Source organism: Larus michahellis, chromosome 1, assembly GCF_964199755.1.
Source record: "Larus michahellis chromosome 1, bLarMic1.1, whole genome shotgun sequence".
Classification (NCBI taxonomy): domain Eukaryota; kingdom Metazoa; phylum Chordata; class Aves; order Charadriiformes; family Laridae; genus Larus; species Larus michahellis.
In genome coordinates this window covers 222,892,904-222,913,641 of record NC_133896.1, presented here as the reverse complement: position 1 = coordinate 222,913,641, position 20,738 = coordinate 222,892,904, and the positions used below count along the sequence as shown (strand labels likewise).

Below are 20,738 nucleotides of genomic sequence, written 5' to 3'. Positions count from 1 at the left end.
GGCGCCAGGCTGGAGGGAGGGAGGGAAGGGGGTACCCGCCGCGGGGAGAGGGGGCGCGGGCAGAGCTCCCCGGGGTGTTTGGGAGGGAGAAGGATGGGGGGTGCAGGTAAGGGGTCCCCAGGGAGGAGAAGAAGGGTGGCGAGATGCAGCCGGGGAGAAAAGCGCTTCCCGGGGGTGGGGGCGCGGGCCGGGGCTCCCCCGGCAGCGGAGGGGGGGCTCTTCTGGGTGCCGGGGTGGGGGCGCAGGTAGGACCCCCCCCCCTTCCCGGAGAGGGGGTGTGCGGCGGCCGGGGCTCCCCGGGGCGGGGGCGGCGGCGCTGGGAGGGCTCGGGGAGGCGCCGTCCCTCCCCTGGGCAGTTTCTCCACGAAGCTCTTTAATAGCGGAGCCGCCCCCGGCCCCTCCCCGTTGGAGCCGGCCCGTGCGGCACGGCGCGGCCGGGGCCGGGGCCGGGGCCGGGGCCGGGGCCGGGGCCAGGGCCGGTGGAGGCTGCTCGGGCCATGGCGGGGGGCGGCGGCGGCGGGGGGGCGACCGGCGTAGGGGGGCTGGTGGCCGTGCTGCTGGCGGGGCTGCTCGGCGGGGCGCGGGGTTTCGGCGACGAAGAGGAGCGTCGCTGCGACGCCATCCGCATCGCCATGTGCCAGAACCTGGGCTACAATGTCACCAAGATGCCCAACCTGGTGGGACACGAGCTGCAGGCGGACGCGGAGCTGCAGCTCACCACCTTCACCCCCCTCATCCAGTACGGCTGCTCCAGCCAGCTCCAGGTGGGTCGGGGCTCCGGGGGGGGGTACCCCTTTTGTGCGGGGCCGGGAGAGGCGGGGGGCTGCCACCGCGCATCCCCCATCCCCGTCCCCCATCCCTTTCCCTGTCCCCCTTTCGCTCCCCCGTCCCCCTTCCCCATCCCTTTCCCCCCTTCCCCATCCCTTTCCCCCCTTCCCCATCCCTTTCCCCCCTTCCCCATCCCTTTTCCCCCTTCCCCATCCCTTTCCCCCCGTTCGCCGCGCCGTTCCCCCTTTCCTCATCCCTTTCCCTGCTTCCCCATCCCCTTGTCTCAGTCTAAAACCCAATCGAAAACCCCAGACCGCCCGAAGGTCCCGCCGCCCTGCCGTGCCGTTCCTCGCTGCCCGGTTCATCCCGGGCCGAGGTGCGGGGGGCGGCGGGGGGCGGGCAGCGCAGCCCCGGCAAGGCGGCGCGGGAGCCCGGCGCGGTCCTGGGGAAAGCTGGGGCTCCCGGAGCTTTGCCTGGTCGTTCCCCTCCGTTTCTGTTGTACCCGAGGTGCTGCGACCCTCGGAGATGAGACCCGAAGGGAGCCGGCTCCTGGGAGCCGCCGGGGACCTCCTCCGGGACTCCCACCCCAGGAGTTTCTTTCCCAGGCGAACGGCAAGAACCTTGTCCCCCCCCCGCCCCGGGCATGGATTTCATCAAACAAAAACCAGCTTGTTTCTTGGGGCAGAGCTCCCGAATTAGCACGCAGTCCCGCTTACGCTGTCGCGTCGCAGAATTGCGATTATTCAAAAGCCGAGAAAATTACAATGTTTTATGACTGTCCCGAATACGTACGTGACCTTATGGTAAAAGAAAATCACATTCTTCTAGGAGGATCGTGAACCAAAGTAATCCAATAAATGCCTTTTCTTCTGTTTGCTTGTAAGCTGTAATATCCAGGCAGTGCCTAGAACAAATATATGTATTTGTTTAAACCGCTTTAATTTGTTTCTTTGCTTTTGTAAATTGCACCCTTGAGGTTTAGATCTGGCTAAATCCCACTCGCTTTATTGAAACTGATGGGCTAAATTTACATGGAGCTAATCTAGGGAGTAAAATGTTCAGGCTTTGGCTTTGGACCACGTTTGAACTGAAAGAAGACAACATTGTTAGGGTTTGCTTTTTTTCTCTTTTGTTTTTATTGTTCTTGGTTTATTTGTTTTATGCTGCTTCCTGTTTTTTAAGGCAAAGGACCAAGTATTACTGCTAAAAAGGCAAAAAAACCTCACCAAACCTGTTATATTTCGACCTGCCTAATTTTCCCCTTACGCACTTGTGATTTCTGTTTCTCTCTTCCAGTTCTTCCTTTGTTCGGTCTATGTCCCGATGTGCACGGAGAAGATTAACATCCCCATAGGTCCCTGCGGTGGCATGTGCCTCTCCGTCAAAAGAAGATGCGAACCCGTTCTGAAAGAATTCGGGTTTGCCTGGCCGGACAGCCTAAACTGCAGCAAATTCCCACCCCAGAATGATCACAACCACATGTGCATGGAGGGCCCGGGAGACGAAGAGGTTCCCCTTCATAGCAAGACCGCCTTGCAGCCCGGAGAAGAGTGCCACAGCATGGGATCTAACTCGGAGCAGTACATCTGGGTGAAGAGAAGCTTGAACTGTGTCCTGAAGTGCGGCTACGACGCTGGTCTCTACAGCAGGTCGGCTAAGGAATTCACGGATATCTGGATGGCCGTGTGGGCCAGTCTGTGCTTCATCTCAACTGCCTTCACAGTCCTGACCTTCCTGATTGATTCATCCAGATTTTCCTACCCGGAGCGCCCAATCATATTTTTGAGCATGTGCTACAATATTTATAGCATTGCTTATATTGTGAGGCTAACTGTGGGCCGGGAAAGGATATCCTGTGATTTTGAAGAGGCAGCAGAACCTGTTCTTATCCAAGAAGGTCTTAAGAACACAGGATGTGCTATAATTTTCTTGCTGATGTATTTTTTCGGGATGGCTAGCTCCATCTGGTGGGTTATTCTCACATTGACGTGGTTTCTGGCTGCAGGACTCAAGTGGGGCCATGAAGCTATAGAAATGCACAGCTCTTATTTCCACATTGCAGCCTGGGCTATCCCCGCCGTGAAGACCATCGTCATTTTGATTATGAGACTCGTAGATGCAGACGAGCTCACCGGTCTGTGCTACGTTGGGAACCAGAACCTAGACGCTCTGACGGGCTTTGTCGTCGCTCCGCTTTTTACCTACCTGGTCATTGGGACTTTATTCATTGCAGCGGGACTGGTGGCCTTATTTAAAATTAGGTCTAATCTTCAGAAAGATGGAACTAAAACTGACAAGCTGGAAAGGCTGATGGTCAAAATCGGTGTCTTTTCAGTCCTGTACACCGTCCCAGCAACCTGTGTCATCGCCTGTTATTTCTACGAAATCTCCAACTGGGCCATTTTCCGCTATTCAGCAGATGATTCCAATATGGCAGTGGAGATGCTCAAAATCTTCATGTCCCTCCTGGTGGGTATTACATCGGGTATGTGGATCTGGTCAGCCAAAACTCTGCACACGTGGCAGAAGTGCTCAAACAGACTGGTGAACTCAGGGAAAGTGAAACGGGAGAAGAGAGCAGATGGTTGGGTGAAACCTGGGAAGGGGAACGAGACCGTGGTATGAGAAAAGGACGACCCCGCCATGGTCCGAGTGCTGTCCCGGGAAGGACTGGTCGTGTGTGAGCATTGCTGTGTAAATGTTGGGAGTAGAGTAGGGAGACGGTTACACAACCTGTCTCCGGCGGATGGAAAAAAAAGCCTTAAAGAATAAACAGCAAAAAGATCATGCTGCAGATACAATAGCCATAAATCATGCTGCCCAAAATAGGAAAGCCCAGGGAGGCTTTAAAAGCTGTGAAATATCCAAACACGTTATCTTCCTTTTTTTTTCAAAGCATGATGCAATATACTGAAGTCTTCAGAAGCTGAGGGACTGTAGCCCACAGCTGGGGCACGTTGTTTTCTTTCCATCGTCTTACAGCTGATGGAGGAAATGCGGTCCAGGGCCAAATTCTGGGCCGATTTAGGGTCCGGTTGCCAGAAGATGGAGCACCCAGGACCTCAGTTAGGTGTCATCTTTGCGAGTTCAGCGTCGTGAAGGACGCGCTTGCTGAGGGTTGTGTCTTTATGCCCTGGGGAATTCTGTTGCTCCCAAATGCTGCACAAGTCAGCCATGGATCGCGTCCTCCAACAGATACCAAGGGGGCTTTGCAGGTCTGAGCGTTACCCGTGATGAGTAGGATTTAGTGAGGTATTGGTGAGGGTGTTTCTATAAGTAATCTGATGGTCTAATAATAATTTCGACTCGTTCTTTTTACCATCTGTAGCCTGGTCTGAATTGAAAGCTGACTCTGCCTTGTAGGAATTTGGACCTCCCTAGGTCCCTTCCCACCTGAATCATTCTGTGGTTCTATCAATATTTCTATTTTTTTGAAAGCTTTACTCAAGGCCACTGTCAGAAGTAGAGGAGTCAGTGGGAGCCGGGAGACTGTGATGGTCTTCTGCATCAATTATCGTTATCCGCCTGCCTCCATCCCTCTCCCTTCAGGTGCTCCTGCTATTTGCAGTGAACTACTTTATTCTGCTGCTTTTAAGAGCCTTAAATAAAGTCTTACATTGTGGTGTTCCTTCCTCCAGGAAAGAGAAAAATGAGTTGAGGGTCTCTTCAAACAATGCCAGTTTTCTCCAAGTAAACTTATCTGTCTCTCTCTGGAGACCCATTGCATGAAGCAATTAAGTCTTAATATATTTCGTTCAGAGCGATGGTATCTCTGCAGACGCCAGTCTGGGGAGAAGTGAAATGTTAAGTTCCTTGGCAACATCATGTTCACACAGATCAGTTGTATAATTATGTGTGTCAGTTACAATTAAAAGAACATTCTCAGCCCATGACATCGCAGTACAGCTGACTGCCGCGACGATGCTCCAACTGCTCGCTGACAGCTATGGAGGTTTTTTTAACGTATATTTACATGCAGAGTGTGAGCAGGCGTTCAGTCCTCGGGAACGACAAGAGACATTTCCAGGTTTTGTGAAGGGATCCCCAGAGAAGAGGTCCGGCTTCGTGGTGAATAATGTTGTTTCACAGCAACTGTCGAGGGTTTCTTACCCTTTTGTTGGAGGACGCATCAGCTCGTGCTCGTGGGGAGCTTGAACCTTGTGTCGGGGGCTTGTTTGGCTGATAAGAAAGGTGATGCAAACAGAAATAGGCCAGAAGCACTTAAGAGAAGACTGTTCTGATACTCTGTCCCTTTGAAGGACCTTTGGTTTTATCTGTGTGCCCTAAACTTTTGCTTTGTTTGTCTGTCTGGAACCTGGTCAGCTGCGGAGCATCCCCCCGGTGCCCCGGCTCGTGTGACCTTCGAGGGCAGCTGAGAACAGGCGCTGCTTTATTACAGTCCTCGCTTTTCACACAGGTGCCCCATGTGCTTCCCAAACCACAACTCATTCCAGCTCTGGCCGTGAGCACTAATCTGTCCCAGAAGCGTGTATTGTTTCAATGTCAATGTTGAAACATGTGCTAGAGCACTTTTTTTTTTTTAAAAAAAAAAAAAGAGAAACCCAAACCCCAAACAAACCCTAATTGCAGTCTTTGCGGTTGGGCTCCCTCTCCAGCAGAACAAGTGACAACTTGACACATTCTGCTCAAGACACACAAGCATTGTCTTGGCCAACGCCGCGTACCAGCCCAGCCTTTCATCCTCTCCATGAAGTCTCTCGCTATTAGTGTTGTGTTTAGATCTGGTTATTCCTCTGCAGGCGAGGAGTTCTGCAAGTAGGAAATCTTCAGATGGCCGAGCTTCTCCATCGTGGGATCTTGCTCCTGGCCCAGCGAGGGGTGTGGAGTCAGCAGCTGTATGTTGACTTTCCAGGGGTGCGGATGCAGTAGGAGCCTTGTCTTGTGACAGTATTGGGCTGTGCCAAGGTGTCACATTCACCGAAGTGTCCTTCACTCTGAAATGGTTTGGGTACTCTCCTGGCTGATACGGCCCACGTTGGACCTGCCTGATTCAATAAGCGGCATTTTGAATCATGTTACGTACACAGAAGTGAATGCTAAATAGCAGCCTGTTATCAGATCCCTGCATCTCCGGCTGTGACCCCGTGGACTGTGACAGACGGATGTCCCTGGTGATCCAAGGCACTGGAAGTGTGTCGGGTGAGGATAGCACTGCGTAGCCCTGTGAGGGACCCTGGGAGAAAGGTCACTCCCATGAAAGAGTGTGAGGGACTCAAATACTATGGGGAGGAGGTGTCCTGGAGAGAGACACCAGCTGATACTCCTGAAGGAACATCTTTCCCAAGCACCTGGGGGGTCACTGTGCCAGCCCAAAGCAAAATTAGCAGCTGCTGCGGTGAAACCGTTCCATAAACGTACTCAGCCACGTGCATTTACCTGGCTCCACTTCGGGGCCATATGGGTGGGAAGTCACAGCAGATGCCCACTCTTGGTAACCGCCAGGTTTTAGGTTATCTGCAACTCGTGTGTTCTCTCGTTTCAAAGTTGTTGTGAATTTAAAGCCAAAAAATGTGTGACTAATCCTGTCTCGGAAGTGCAGTCGCTGTGGTTATACAACTAGAAACTTTGCAGCAGTTCCCTTCCTTGCACAGTCCCGGCTCCCTCCCAGCGTGTCCTCTTCTCACTGCAGGTTTTGGAAGCGTCTGCCGGAGAGGTACAAGCTTAGCTCTTATGACAAACAGACAAGTTAGCTCTTTTTTCGGAATTTTAAGGAAATAGACACTGATTATTTGGGGGTGTACAGAAAATATATCTGCTTCAATGTATGTACTGTAAATTTCTAATTTATCACTGTAAAAAAAAACCAAAACAACTTTGCTATTTAATTTTTATATCAAAATAAAATTTTAACCTCTGTTGATAACTAAGGTATTCCTGGCAGCCCTCACGTTTTTGCCGAGTTTATTTCTTAAATTGGCTTCATCGATGTTACGAGTGCATTTTTTCCCTTGAAGAAAGAAGGACTGAGATGCTCATGCGGCGGTGAAGGGATGCTCCGAACGGGTTAATCAATACGGTTTGGATCTAAATGTGAGTTGTGAGAAATAACTGAGAACAAAACATCATTGGGCGACGGTGAAAGTACGTGCGTGCTTCAGGGCTGGCAGTGGGGTAGAGAGAAATGACAGAAAGATGGTGCGCAGGTCCCGGGCGCTGGCTGGGGATGCAGATGGAGCTTTGGGCTTGTCTGGGCCTGTCCCCAAAACCAAATGGGAGTGCCAAGATGGAAACACAACCATCCGCTGCTGTGGTGTGGCTCCTGCGGAGAGCGGAGCCTCCCGTAAGGCTCCTTTTTATTTCACGTGTTAGGAAACATGTCCATCCAAGGACGCAGTGAGCTTTCAGAGCCGCGGCGTGTGCTGGAGGAGCGTAACCACCTGCCTGTTGAGTGTACGAGAACCATCGGTGGCTTTTGGAAGGGGGAAATCCTGCTCTTAGTAACATGTTTGAAGAGTTCTCTCCTAGGGGTAATTTCAACCCCTCAGAGAACAGATTCGATTGATTGTCTACATTTTTTTGCAATGCTTTTTTAAAAAAAAAATTAAGCTCCACTTATTTTTCATTCCTTTTTATCATTTCTGTGCACAGTTAGGATGTACAGTGGCAGCGAGGGGTTCCTTCTTTTTATGTACGTCCCTCACCAGTTCATCTGACACTGATAGTACAGTTTGTGATATTAGTCATCATCTCAACCTTCTTAACCGTCGCCATGATGAAGCATTTTGTGTGCAGGATTATTTAATTAGCATAATATTATTCTAATAAGAACCTAAGTCAGACTAGAGTGGATAATAGTGAGGATGCACTATAAAGAAGACAGTAGGAATTATCACCTGTGTATCTGTAGCTAATCAAGTTTTGAAGAGCAGCAGCTAAACCTGGTAATTAGAGTGATTTTCTCATGCCTTTGGCAGCTCATCACTGTAATGTTCTCAGGTTGGTGATTAATGAGATCTCTGACTTGAAACTTGTAATTAGGAGCCTTTAATATAGCTACAGTTAAACGTAACAAACATAAAAGAGCAGAGCTTCTGGGGGAGGGTGGAGGATCTCCTCTTGTTGGGGCTCTTCACACCACCAGAGAACCAGACACGGTGGTTGAGATGGTGTTGGCTGCGCCAGGTCTCTCTGGTGGCCACTTGCCCATACGCACGTCCCCCACATCAGGCATCTCGGAGCATCATCTGTGGAGTGACAGTGGATTGCTGGAGCGGCTCCCATCAGGGGCAGCCTCCCCGAGCCACTGGGCACAAGTCAGCCAGGTTTGTGGCTGCATACAAAACTCACAAAGAGTAGCCTTTATCAGCACTTTTTGTTTGCTGGGTTGGGTTTGTCTTGTTTTTTCAAAGGTATTTTCAAAGAGGGCAAACGTTAAGGAGTTCATAGTGAAGGAGACCAGAGTTCTGCTTCCAGAAATCAGGATGATCCTAAGCTCCAGTAATGCGGAAATGTGGTATCATGAGACCCCGGCTTCAGTGGTGGAGTTTCCACCACACCACCTCCGTCCTCAGCCACGCATTCCCATAACTGCGCCGCATTTCAACTCCTCCTTCATTTTGCCAGTGCAACTATTTGCGGCGCTGAGCTGCAAAGCAGAGCAGCGAAAACGTCTACGTTAGAAATGATGGTCAGAGGTTTTGCTTTGGTTTATGCTGGAGGTTTATTTTTCACTTGGATGGTGTCAGTGGTCCAGTTTATGGGGCAGCCCCACCAAGAGCTGTGCTGGCACAGCGAGGCAGCTCAAACTGCCGGGGAGCAGGGTCTGGCTTGCATTGCCTGGGCTCCCGAAGGCACCATCCCATGGACCTGCTCCCCGAGCCCTCTTGCACCATCACCCCTGTGAGACCAGAGCTGCATCTACCTGCAGGGATGCAGGAATGAGAGACAAGCAGCAACTACTCGACCGCTTCCAACTTCCCCAGCCCCTGCTAAAATAGCAAAGCCTTCGGTGGGGCTGTTGGTAACTCCTTAAGTTTGATGCTTCGCCTGGGATGATGGAGTCCAGCTTTGAACTGCTCACCTGTAGATGAAGACCCCATAGCAGCTGTGTCACCGGAGCTCCACAGTGCCCTTTTTGGCGCGCTTGGGCTAATTGGCTCATCATAAAAGCCAGGAGTTTGAAGCCTCTGCCTCAACCTAGGAGAGCTCAACCAGACTGACAAACATTCATGTAGTTTGAGAGCGAAGTGGAACATCTCTTCACGCTCGCAGCGCCAACGCTGGCTGCGACAGTGAGGAGGCAGAGCACGGTCCAGGCTGGAACCACATTTTGCCATCCTCCTGCTGCACCTCGCCGAGAAGAACGGCGGAGAGGGTGGGTGCAGATCTGGCAGCTCCCAGCCGATGCCGAGCTGGCACAGTAGATCCCGTATCACTAGTATTTCCTGCAGCTGGGAAATGATTTCTGGCCAGAAGTCCCGTGCATCCTGGCAGACTCCAGCTGTTGTAACAGCTTTATGGTGTTAACAGCCAGATGTTTTGTTTTATGCTCTGGGAACAGCCTACCAAACAGTCACCGTGGGGCTGGGAGAGCACAAAGGTGGCTTAGAGGGTAGCAGCAGCAAACGAGGACTCACGTGCTAAGGTATCACCGAGAAACTGTTCTGCTGTTTTCCTATTTTTTTGGGGGAGCAGGGGCCTTCCGTGTGCCAGATGTTAGGTACAACACCAGAGGAAACAGGTTAAATTCCAAACTCAAATATTATTGCACTGCAAATTTTGCTGTAATTTGTAACTTTTCAGTTTTTTGCTGCATTTCCTTGACGGAAGCAAAAGTGCTGATTAATTAGATCCAATTCAGGAGGATCGGGGAAGGGAGACGTAACTTTAATTTTGTCCATTTTAAAATCAATGGTTTAAAACATTAAAAAAACCCTGACCCAAAGAGTTACTCCTGGCTTGTCAATACACTGGTGAGATAAAGATCTTAATTTTCTCTTTCCATCAGCGTTTAGCTCGTTTCCTGCCTGGTTCTCTCATTTCCTGAGCTTAGTCTGAGGAAGGGAAAAACATCCTTCCTGCAAAATAGGTAGGAATCATTTGACAGTCTGCTTCTACAATATCAAGATTTAAAACATTATTATGCAGAGAAACAGCCTGACATTAAATGTTTTAATGGGTGAAGTATTTTCTTCCGAAGCAACTCAGAGACGCTCTCAGTCAAGTACTCGGTAAGGGATGATAAGTAGGAATTGAGTCTTTTCAGGGATTTTTCTTGCATTTTTGAGTCATTTGCTTTGCAGCAAGGAGTGGCTGACATCTAGCGGCAGCTCCACCCTGGCCCCAGCCCCTCGCCGCCGCTCGCCGGCCCCGCCGCCCACTCGTGTCCAGGCCATTCCCGGGGGATTGCTCGGGGCAGGTTTCCTTGGCGTGGCACTGCGGGGCTGGGATGCAGAGCGGGGAGATGCTGCCAGACTCGGGCTCCTCGCCTCCACTCGCCCCCAGCCCTGCCAGGCTGCACCCCGACCTGCATCCCATCGCTCCCGGGAGGGTTGGTACCTCTTCGGTAAGACCAACGCTGCCGTAGGCTTTCACAGAGTCATAGAATCATAGAATAGTTTGGGTTGGAAGGAAACTTTAAAGGCCATCTAGTCCAACTGCCCTGCAATGGGCAGGGACATCTTCAACCAGATCAGGTTGCTCAGAGCCCCGTCCAACCTGACCCAGAATGTTTCCAGGGATGGGGCATCCACCACCTCTCTGGGCAACCTGGACCAGTGTCTCACTACCCTGGCTTCCAGGATCCTAAGGTTGAACCCTTTAAATAGGCTTTCAGAGGCAATGGGATGCAGAAACAGGAGGATCGTCCATCCCCTCCCTCCATCAAGGCTCCAAACCAGCATCTGGAAAGGTGAAGGCAAAGGAGAGCACATACCTCAGCTGCTGGTGTGAAGATTTTGCCCAGCAGCACATCTGATGGCCCCAGGCCATAAGCGATGGTTTGTACTAAGTGCATCAGCTATGGAAATCACGAGCTCACCCTCCGTTTAATACTAGTCTCTCCTTGCTCAGCCCTAGGCTCAGGGATGGCGTGGCTGCAGCAGGTTGCTAACACTGCTCATGGAGAAAACAAAAATGACCTCATAACATAGTAGTGTGGCAAAAGGGCCAAAGGCACGTCTGTCCCCTGCTGTGGAGAGGAAAGCTGCCGGTAGCAGAAGCCAGCAGCACATACACTCCAGAAAGGTCATTCAAAAGACTTAACACGATCTCTTCCTTGACCTCACGCTGGTTATGTTTCAAAGGACTGGGAGAGCACAGCAGAAAGGCAAGCCTCCAGCCTGAGACGATAGCCTTGCGTCTTTCTGCTGCCATTGGCAGCGGTGGGAAAAAGCTGGCAGGCCCCAGGCAGAAGCCAAAAGTATTTGCAGCGTCACACACAAGAGAACCACAATAAAACTGTGGCATCTTTCTGAAAGGTAGGAGGTGCAGGAGAGGCCTGGAAATGGGGACGAGGGGTTCTCAGAGAGGAAGGGAAAATATATCTATATCTATATCTATATCTATATCTATATCTATATCTATATCTATATCTATATCTATATCTATATCTCTATATATGTATATAAAGTGCTGAAAAAAGTCAGCTACAGAGGCTCCAGCATATGAAAGTTATGACAAACAATAACACCATTCCACTCACAAAACAATCATGTTTCTACAGCTGTGGCCTGAGCAGAGCCAAAAGAAGTGAGGAGCCGTTCCTGCTTCCCTGGAGAACGGTTTTATAACCAAAGCAGGGAAAGGGGCAGGTCTCACCCTGCAACACCCGTAACTCATCCTGTCAGCGACGGCGAAGTCGGCCCTTAGTTTACCATGGCATGAGCCCGGTTTTGCTTCTGTGAGCTCATGAGGTCCCTCCCTCTCCAAAATGCCCGAGAGCATTTGTCTCTCTGTCCGACAGAGTCCTGCCAGCTTTGGGGTGCACCGGGATGCTGCGCAGGGCCACATCCCTCCCCCCCCCCACCTCTCCTTGGGATGTCAGGTGTTTTTTTCTTTTTTTTGGCTGTGAAAAGCCAAGTCTGAGGGACGTGGCCACCAGCCCAGTCCTCCTCGCTTGTGTGGCCCTTCCAGTAGCTGTGCTGTGCAGCCCCACGGCTCCCTCCCGCAGCCTGGGCTCCCGTCAGCAGTCCGGAGTTTGCAGGCCCATTCCCAAACCTGCCCCCGAGCTGCTGTCTCTCATGTCACAGAGGGGATGGCCCTGCCCTGGCGGAATAAGAGGGAGAGCAGGATCCAAGAGCTGCCCTGGCTGTTGGGATATGAGTGATGATAGAACGAGAGAAAACAGCCTCAAATTGTGCCAGGGCAGGTTTAAGATGGATATTAGGAAAAATTTCTTCACGGAAAGGGTTATCAAACATTGGCACGGGCTGCCCAGGGCAGTGGTGGAGTCACCATCCCTGGAGATATTCAAAAGACATGTAGATGTGGTGCTGAGGGACATGGTTTAGTGTTGGACTTGGCAGTGTTAGGTTAACGGTTGGACTTGATGACCTTAAGGGTCTTTTTCAACCTAAACGATCCCATGATTCTGTGACACTACTTCGCTGCTGGGCTATACGCAGGGGAAGTCAGCGTGTGGAAGTCAGCACGTGAGCAGTGCCTGGGACCCCCCCACCTCCTCAGCTCTGCTAAAGCAACAGAAGCAGAAGAGGCACAAGTTTTTAAATGCTCAGCTTTGGAAGCCTTTCCCCGCAACCCCAGAAGAGCCCAGCTAACCTCCTAGTGAAAGAGGAAGACCAAGAGGTTTGAGGATTTTTTGGCCCAAACAGGCACAAGGAGTGGGATGATCAGGAGGAAAATCTCCATGAGAGTGGCTTCACAGCAAAAATGAAAACTGGCACTTCCCATCCCATTCCCTACTGCACCTGTTGGCTCATCGCCGCTCGTTTAAAGAGGGAAAGAGATTTCTTCCTCAAGGAGAGGGGAGGAAGGAAGAAGGAAGACACCAGAGAGATGCAAACTCGAACAGCAGGGAAGGAGAGATCCAAGGTGCCCCAAAGCATGGGCAGACGTCTGTCCCCAGGCCAGCTGAGGTTGCTTGGCATTCCCATGGGGCTGCTGGCAAAGGGACAGCACGCGACACCTCAAAGGTGTGGGGTGTTTAAACTGATCTGGGCACCATTGCCCAAAGCAGACGAGGCAGCACCCAGGTCTGGGCAGAGCTGAAGGGTTTGTAGGTGCCAGCAGAGGCAAAAACTGGGAGTGGGAGGTTTTCAATAAATGTGGTCATTCACAAAGTGCATGTCTCTCCACAGCTGATCATAGAATCATCTAGGTTGGAAAAGACCCTTAAGATCATCGAGTCCAACAGTAAACCTAACACCCTTTAGCCCTTTTTTATTTATGGCTTTATATGCCCTAATCATGTCCTCAAATTAACAGGAACACTTTAAACTGGCGTTTGAACAGGACAAAACTAGCATTTCAGCTCAACCTGATACGGGCTTGGAGGTATTGCCAGCTCCAAGCCACTATCTCAGGTTGCTGTTTGATACTTTACACCACCTAACATCTGCTGGAGGTGAGAGAAAGCGGTTTTGGCTCTGACTAGAACGTAACATGTTATATCCGTGAAGGTAATAGTCATTTGTCTGGTAAATAAACAGAAAAAAATAATTACGATCCTTCTTGGCTGGGTTCAGTAACCACTGACTTGGCCATAAGCAACCGCAGGAAGGGTTACAACCTGGTCGCCGTATAAATTAAACTCCCTGAGGGCTGGGCTTGGTTCTGTGAGCTCTACAAGCAGCTCAGCAGGGCCCTATGAATCCAGATTTCTATAGTTATCTCTCACGATGGCAAACGAAGAATTGGTTTCAGTGTGCATTTGATAAAGCAAATAGAGATTAGAAAGAAAGAAGACATTTTAAAGAGGTACCAAACTCTCTGGAACAAGGAGTAATGGAGAAAGGATTGGAAGGGGCATTTCCATGGCACGAGTGTTGGCACACCATGCAGATCCTAATTCTTCTTGAAATAGGTACACATGAGGACAGACATATTCATTTCTGTCATTTCACTAAAAATACGAGTTTTTTTAAATTTTTCTACATAATGTAAGTATAACTTTAGTTGGATCAACTATCTCACCAATTTCCCTGATCAACTTTAACACATCAACAGGAAGAAATGGATTTATCTTCAAAAACATTGATTTTGACTCTCGATTCAAAGTGTTTCAGCCTAAATTTTGTGGGAGTAAATACCATTTGATTGATTACTCCCAAAATATTGACTCTGATCTGGAGTGTTTGCTCAGTGAGCAGCCTCGGAGCACTCTGAAATCGGGGGGGGACTGTTTGCTCGCCTGATGGATGCCAGACTGCTGAGCAGGAGGAAGGCTTCAATAAATCATTTGTGACAATAACCTTGCAGAAACAAATTCCCATGAGTATTTGTGTCAGGTCTGCCGCCAGTGCTTGTGCAAACACCGCAGGCCAGAATTCACACCACTGTCTTTCTGTGACTAGTTTTGCAAACAAAAGTTCCTCATCGGCATTTCCAGGCAAAGTCAACAGGACGGGCGGGGATGAAGGAAAATGCACTTTATTTGTTCAAACCACTGTTAATGTGTCATTAGCAAATACACATGAAACTTTTATAACAGATTTTGAGGTTGATAAAAAAAGAGAAGAAAGCATGCACTGGATGAAGCAATGAGAGATCATTTTTATTTGTGTAAATAAGCAGAACGTTCCAAATGTCCACAGTCTGGCATCTGTACATTTTCGTATGCATTATTTTCAGCCACCTATGCCACAAAATTTTCCCTATAATTTGTTGTGTATCATAGTGATTACGTGATTACGATGGTATAGCTCAGACCTTCTTGATCCGTCATAAGAAATAATTGGATATGGAAACCTCTTTTTCTGACGACAAACACAGTAAGTTGGTAAGTAGCAAGTGTAGGGTACCTACGTATACATATATACATTTGCATTTTTAATTTAGAAGTTCTCCTGATGATAACTTTGTCTAGGATTGCCATAATGTCTTCAAAAACAGCTTCAGCAAAACCTGTAGCTGCAAAAGCTCTAGTGGAACATCGCTCTGCCAGGACACGGACCCGCTTGCCTTTGTACTATGGGGAACTGTGGCTGCCTGGCTGCGCAACACTGCCTGAGATCTGCCAGCACATGGGGATGTCACGTCACCAGCACGAAGCACACTCTGAGACCCGAAACCCCTCTGGGTGTCCCACCGACTTCAGAGCGGAGCATTTAATTGCTTTTCTAACAGTGAGCCCTGAAATCTCATTTTTAGATCTTGAGGGCCAGCCGAGTGCTTCCCAGACCCAGGATGAGACTTTGGATGTTCTAGAGACCTTACATGGACCTCAGCCACTTTCCCATTCCCCACTGCTTGTGTTGAGAACAAGCGGGACAGTCTTGCTTCTCCCATTAAATTAACCAGGAGGCTCTGACCTTCTCCAGGGAGCAGGACTTTGACAATGTTCACTGCTTAGAGAAACCCATGGGTCAGACTGTCCTGGTGTGTGGTGTGAGTGGGATGCTCAGTCCCACGCAGTGCTGGGGGGGTGTCCAGGGGACCAGGGATGTTCCTGCTGAGGCAGCGTTGCTCTTTATCCACGCTCCCACGTGGCTGTGCTGTGCACAACTCTCACATGGGTGCATCATATGGTGGTGGATGAGAAGCTCAACATGAGCAGGCAATGTGTGGTTGCAGCCCAGAAAGCCAACCACATCCTGGGCTGCATCAAAAGCAGTGTGGCCAGCAGGGCGAGGGAGGTGATTCTGCCCCTCTGCTCTGCTCTGGTGAGACCCCACCTGGAGTCCTGCGTCCAGCTCTGGGGCCTCAGCACAAGAAGGACGTGGACCTGTTGGAGTGGGGCCAGAGGAGGCCACGAAGATCCTGGGAGGGCTGGAGCCCCTCTGCTGTGGGGACAGGCTGAGAGAGCTGGGGGGGTTCAGCCTGGAGAAGAGAAGGCTCCAGGGAGACCTTAGGGCCCCTTCCAGTACCTACAGGGGGCTACAGGGAAGCTGGGGAAGGACTCTGGATCAGGGAGTGTAACAACAGGACATGGGATAATGGCCTCAAACTGAAAGAGGGTAAATTTAGATCAGATATCAGGAAGAAATTCTTTGCTGTGAGGGTGGTGAGGCCCTGGCCCAGGTTGCCCAGAGAAGCTGTGGCTGCCCCATCCCTGGAGGGGTTCAAGGCCAGGCTGGACGGGGCTTGGAGCAGCCTGGTCTGGTGGGAGGTGTCCCTGCCCAGGGCAGGGGTGGGAACTAGATGATCTTTAAGGTCCCTTCCAACCCAAACCATTCTGTGATTCTGTGATCACCCAGGGTTTGTGCCTCCTGGGTTACCTACCCATGGGTGGAGAAGGGTGTGCCAAGGCATCGGAAGCCAAAAGAAAAGCTTTCCATCTTGGGTTGTCCACCTGCTGTACCCTGCACAGCTAAATAATACCTGTCTGCCCAATCTGGGATGTACCTTTCCACCAAACATACCTCAGAGCCAGGGAAAGCTTTGTTTTTATACAACCCACAAAGTCTCTCCCTTTGAGTAAGAGGCAAAAAACACCTCCAGCCCCAGCAGGGCCCTCCGTGGACTGCTGCAAACACTCATTAATTAAACACCACGCTTTCCTGACTGCTCCTGTAACTTTTGCCATATGTTAAGCCCCTTGGCTTGGTTCAATGATTTCAGGGGTCCTTTTTTCCAGAAAGATAGATTAAAATTCTGCCTTTGACAAATTAACAGGAAAACTTTCCCTAGTGTTTTTTTAGCAGGTGGTTCTTCCCACATCACCAGACTCAAAGTCCCTTGGAAGCATGTTATTTTTACTTGGCAGAAAGGTGAAAACAACTGACTGAAACGTGAGAAACCAGCATGTGGGCTCGACAGACCACACTGCCCACTCACAGGCCATTGCTCATTCATCCAGACAGTTGCTGTGAGAGGGAAAGGAATGGGCTTTTTTTTCCTTTCTTTCCTTCTGGGAACACCGGTCTGGAGAAAGCAACCCTTTTGAATCTTCACTCACTGTTTAGCAGCAGAGCCCATGCCACCAACTGCTACTGGACTCACCCCAGTATGTCCCACCTGCAGCGGGGGAGAGTCCAGTGAAGGGCCATGAAGATGATGCACCTCTCCTATGAGGAAAGGCTGAGGGAGCTGGGGCTATTCAGCCTGGAGAAGAGAAGGCTCAGGGAGGGTCTCATCAGTATATATAAATACCTAAAGGGAACGTGCCGAGGAGATGGAACCAGGCAGGCTCTTCTCAGTGGTGTCACTGCCAGGACCAGAGGCAATGGGCAGAAACTGAAACACAGAAGGTGCCATCTGAACATCAGGAAATGCTTTTTTTTTTGCTGCAAGGGTGACCAAGCACTGGCATAGGTTGCTCGTAGATGCCGTAGACTCTCATCCTTGGAGATATTCAAAGCCCAGCTGGACACGGTCCTGGGCAGCCAGCTCGAGGCGTCCCTGCTTGAGCAGGGACGTTGGTGTTGTGCGCGTAGACATTAACTTTACCCATAAGAGAGAAATAGTGAAATATTTATTAATATAAAACAGTTATTTAACAAAGTTAGTAGTGAATGCAGCAGCGTTTTATGAGACTCGATGGCAAGGTACACTTGATTATTTACTGCATAGAGACCAGGTCAGACAAGCTGTCAGTCACGAGGTTCAGAAAGGACCCCCTGGCTTTCTAAACTCCTTCTCAGAGAGGAGTCTGGGTGTGGCTGGATCCAATCCTAGTCCCAGACTTGGTCACCGGTTGTCCACTGTTTATAGAGTAAGATAATTGACCCAGAGTCATATTCGCATGGGACCAAAATATCTAGGTCCCTGCTCCAGACAGTGTTTTGGTTATGTTGCCAGCCATCCCCCTAAGTCCAGGTGCAACTCATCACAACTCCCACTGATGGTTATGGCTTGAGCGGGAGCCGGCGGCGGGGGAAAAGGGGAGAGCGCACCGCCACGGTTGGGTGAGATGACCTCCAGAGGTCCCTTCCAACCTCAGCCATTCTGTGAGTCTGTGACTCCTGCCAAAGACAAGGCTGCAGCTCTGACAGTGGGAGAAATCTTCCATTTATACCCGGAAACTGAATTTCCCGGTGATGAACACAGGACCTCCCCCCTGTCCCCAAGTCAATCTGCTTTCCACCCTGCCGACAGGGAGCCTGCTCGCCAAATCAAAGTGCAATAGCTGGAGATTCAAGAGGAGTTTCTCATTTCTGAGCGGCCCCTTTCCTCCGATGGCCACAGACTGGTGCGCTCCCACGTGTAACCTCCACCGTGCCTGTGAGAGCAAGCCTGGGAAAACAGCCCTGCCGTCAGCAGCGCCCTGCATCAAGTCTTGAAAATTTGTGGGGACGCGCAAACTGAAAAAAGGCTAAAACCTGTGTTCCAGATAGCATCCTTCATGATCCTTTCGTCCTTACGTTAATCCAGGAATGAGGAATAATGGACAAATTCTGCCGTCAGTTTAGCTATGCGTAAGCAGTGCTGTCCTACAGGCTGGCACACAGCTTCCTTATCCCATCGCCTCTACCGAGGAAACCAAGAGGTGCATTTCTCCAAGTCCCAGGGTGCTCAGACTTTTATTAAATGCTGTAAGCGTTCAGTTTGACAGATTGCATAGAAAGCTTTCCTGTTGAAACAATCGAAAAGGTTGAGCCTCAGGAGTGAAAGGACAGCCGTAACTCAAGGCAGAGGCCTGACCGCTTGGAGGGAGGAAAGAATTTGTCTAAATAAAGAATGAATGCCTGGAATTTCACCTGGTTTCAGCTCACGCTCATGGTTTCAGGGTATACAAATGAAGTCTGCAAGCAGCGAGTGGCTGCTCAGAGATGCCACCCGGCCTCTTTCCTGGCTCGATGGCATTCAGCCCCAGACACCCTTTGGGTCCTTGTTCTCTTGACACTTTTGAAATGAAAAATACAATTTAAACTGATTAGAAATAAAAATATTTTTATTTTCTGGTATGGAAAGGGAACTTTTACGTTTTAAAAATGACCACAAAAATTTTAAAGATAAGTTTTTATTCCTTCTGACACGGCTAAAATAAAATGGTATTTGAAGAATAAGAATCTCCATCATCCCTTGATTCAGGGTAGATTTGGAACTTATTTTCTCCTGGTTTAAGTCTAAGGGATGAACATTTTGTAGATGTCTGCTGCTAATACCCCGCCCAATGCACACAAAAGCCCAGCTGGTGACTGGTCAGTCAAAGGGAAAAGTGTTCTCGACTCTAAAACCTGCGTCCGTTCCACTGACTCAGCTGGGACCAAGTGGTCGGTGAGCTGACACGTTATTTGTCTACGTGCTTTGTTCCATCAGCACAAATGCTCCCAGTGCCTCAGCTCTGGGCAGAGAAAGGAGCTTTGATAAGGGGTCTGCCATGTCGACTGCAGATGGTGTGCTTCAGCAAGCTGCCACGCTCACAGCAGACTCATTTAATTTGCATTTGGCTCTCGGTGGTGTGAATTATGCCTCAGCCAGGGCTTTCATTTGCTGGCATTTTCACAGTGCCCCTATGAAAGTTTGTACCCATGCAGAACCTGTACCCAAGTTCTTCCTTCCTATTGCCCTTGTGCTTTTTAACTATGTTTCTTTACACAGTTTCTGGGCCTTTCAGGAGAAGGTTCTGATGCACCTCCTTAGCAGGAACATCCTACACAGAGAGCCAGAAGGACATGCTTCTAGGTTATTTGAGACTGCGACAATCTACGACATGAAAACTTCCATAGACCATCCCAACTGGGGCTTCAAAAGGTGTCAGTCTCTTCTGAAATTGGATACTTTGGTCTTACTCTTTGCTACCAAGGATCTGCCAGGCTTGCTCATCTCCCGCCAATACAGGACCATCAACTTTTATGGTCCAAAATTTGCCACCCCAGGCCCTCTTCCTATGCCTACCCCGGCCTTGTAAATCTTTCACCACATTAACTCAGTTTCTACCATATATTTACAAAGGTTTGTGACCTTTAACTGTAGTCAGTCATTCCCCACGGTCTCACTTGTCTCTTTCCCCCTGCAGCACCTTCATCACCCTGCCGTTGCCTGTAAATGATTTACCCAGCGCCTGCAGAGCACCGACCGTACCCCTCGAGGCACACACAGCTCACTCGCAGTCCCGCCCTGGTTAGGCTTCCCAGGTTTTCTGATGCCTCCTTCAGATCTCCTTGCCCTCCCATACATCAGCACTTGCTCCTCATCTTCAGTACAGCAGTTTATTGTCCGTATCAGAAAGGCTCTGGACATGAACTGTGGGACACATAAGTGCAAAGTGGGCAGTAGCTCATGTGGATGGAGGAGTGTAGGTCACTGGCGTGGAGCTCTGGGAGTGTGCCCCGTTTAAACCCCCCCTCACACATGTATGTCTTCATATAGCTGCATGTGGTCACAACGCTTGCCTGCATTACTAGTACCTGGGTGACTTTTGTGTACAAAGTTCAGCATCAGTAATTTGGGGACACTCAAACCTCTCTCTCAGCCTCCGTATGAGTTTGTCAGAACATTCTTTAAGTGTCCAAACAATCTTTAAGGTGAATTTAATACATACCAAATTAAATTAAAAATTGAAGTTAAATACTAAATTCTAATTATGAATCTTAAATGCATTTAAGTAAAGCGAATTTAAATAAAAAGATGCTTGAAACAGCCCTATGGTAAGAAACACGGTTAGCCCTGGAGAGAACGTGCTGTCTGCGTGCATGGCTCACGTGCAGCTGTTCATACAGCCATCATCACTGGGGCACGGGCAGGGTGGCCACAGCAGCTGCACCTGAAGCAGGGCTTTAGACCCCAGTCTGGAGGCCTGCGAACGAGAAGTTTAATTTCTCACTTCCCAACACTGCTGCATCTACGTCCCTTCTTAGCTTGTTTTTTTTCCTTTTTTTTTGGGTGCTTGGATGGGGTTGATGATAGGAATGACTATTGCTGCCCTCTCCAGTGGAGTTTGGAATATT

The 20,738-nt window shown here is 49.9% G+C and overlaps 1 protein-coding gene across 1 annotated transcript; it reads left to right on the top strand.

Annotated features, from left to right (window-relative positions):
* Positions 1 to 531: 531 nt before the first annotated feature.
* Positions 532 to 6,660, top strand: FZD4 (frizzled class receptor 4). Its single transcript, XM_074572504.1, has 2 exons — positions 532 to 764; positions 2,065 to 6,660. Exons 1-2 carry the CDS (start codon positions 633 to 635, stop codon positions 3,391 to 3,393), a joined length of 1,461 nt encoding a protein of 486 aa, XP_074428605.1. The 5' UTR covers positions 532 to 632; the 3' UTR covers positions 3,394 to 6,660.
* Positions 6,661 to 20,738: the final 14,078 nt, after the last annotated feature.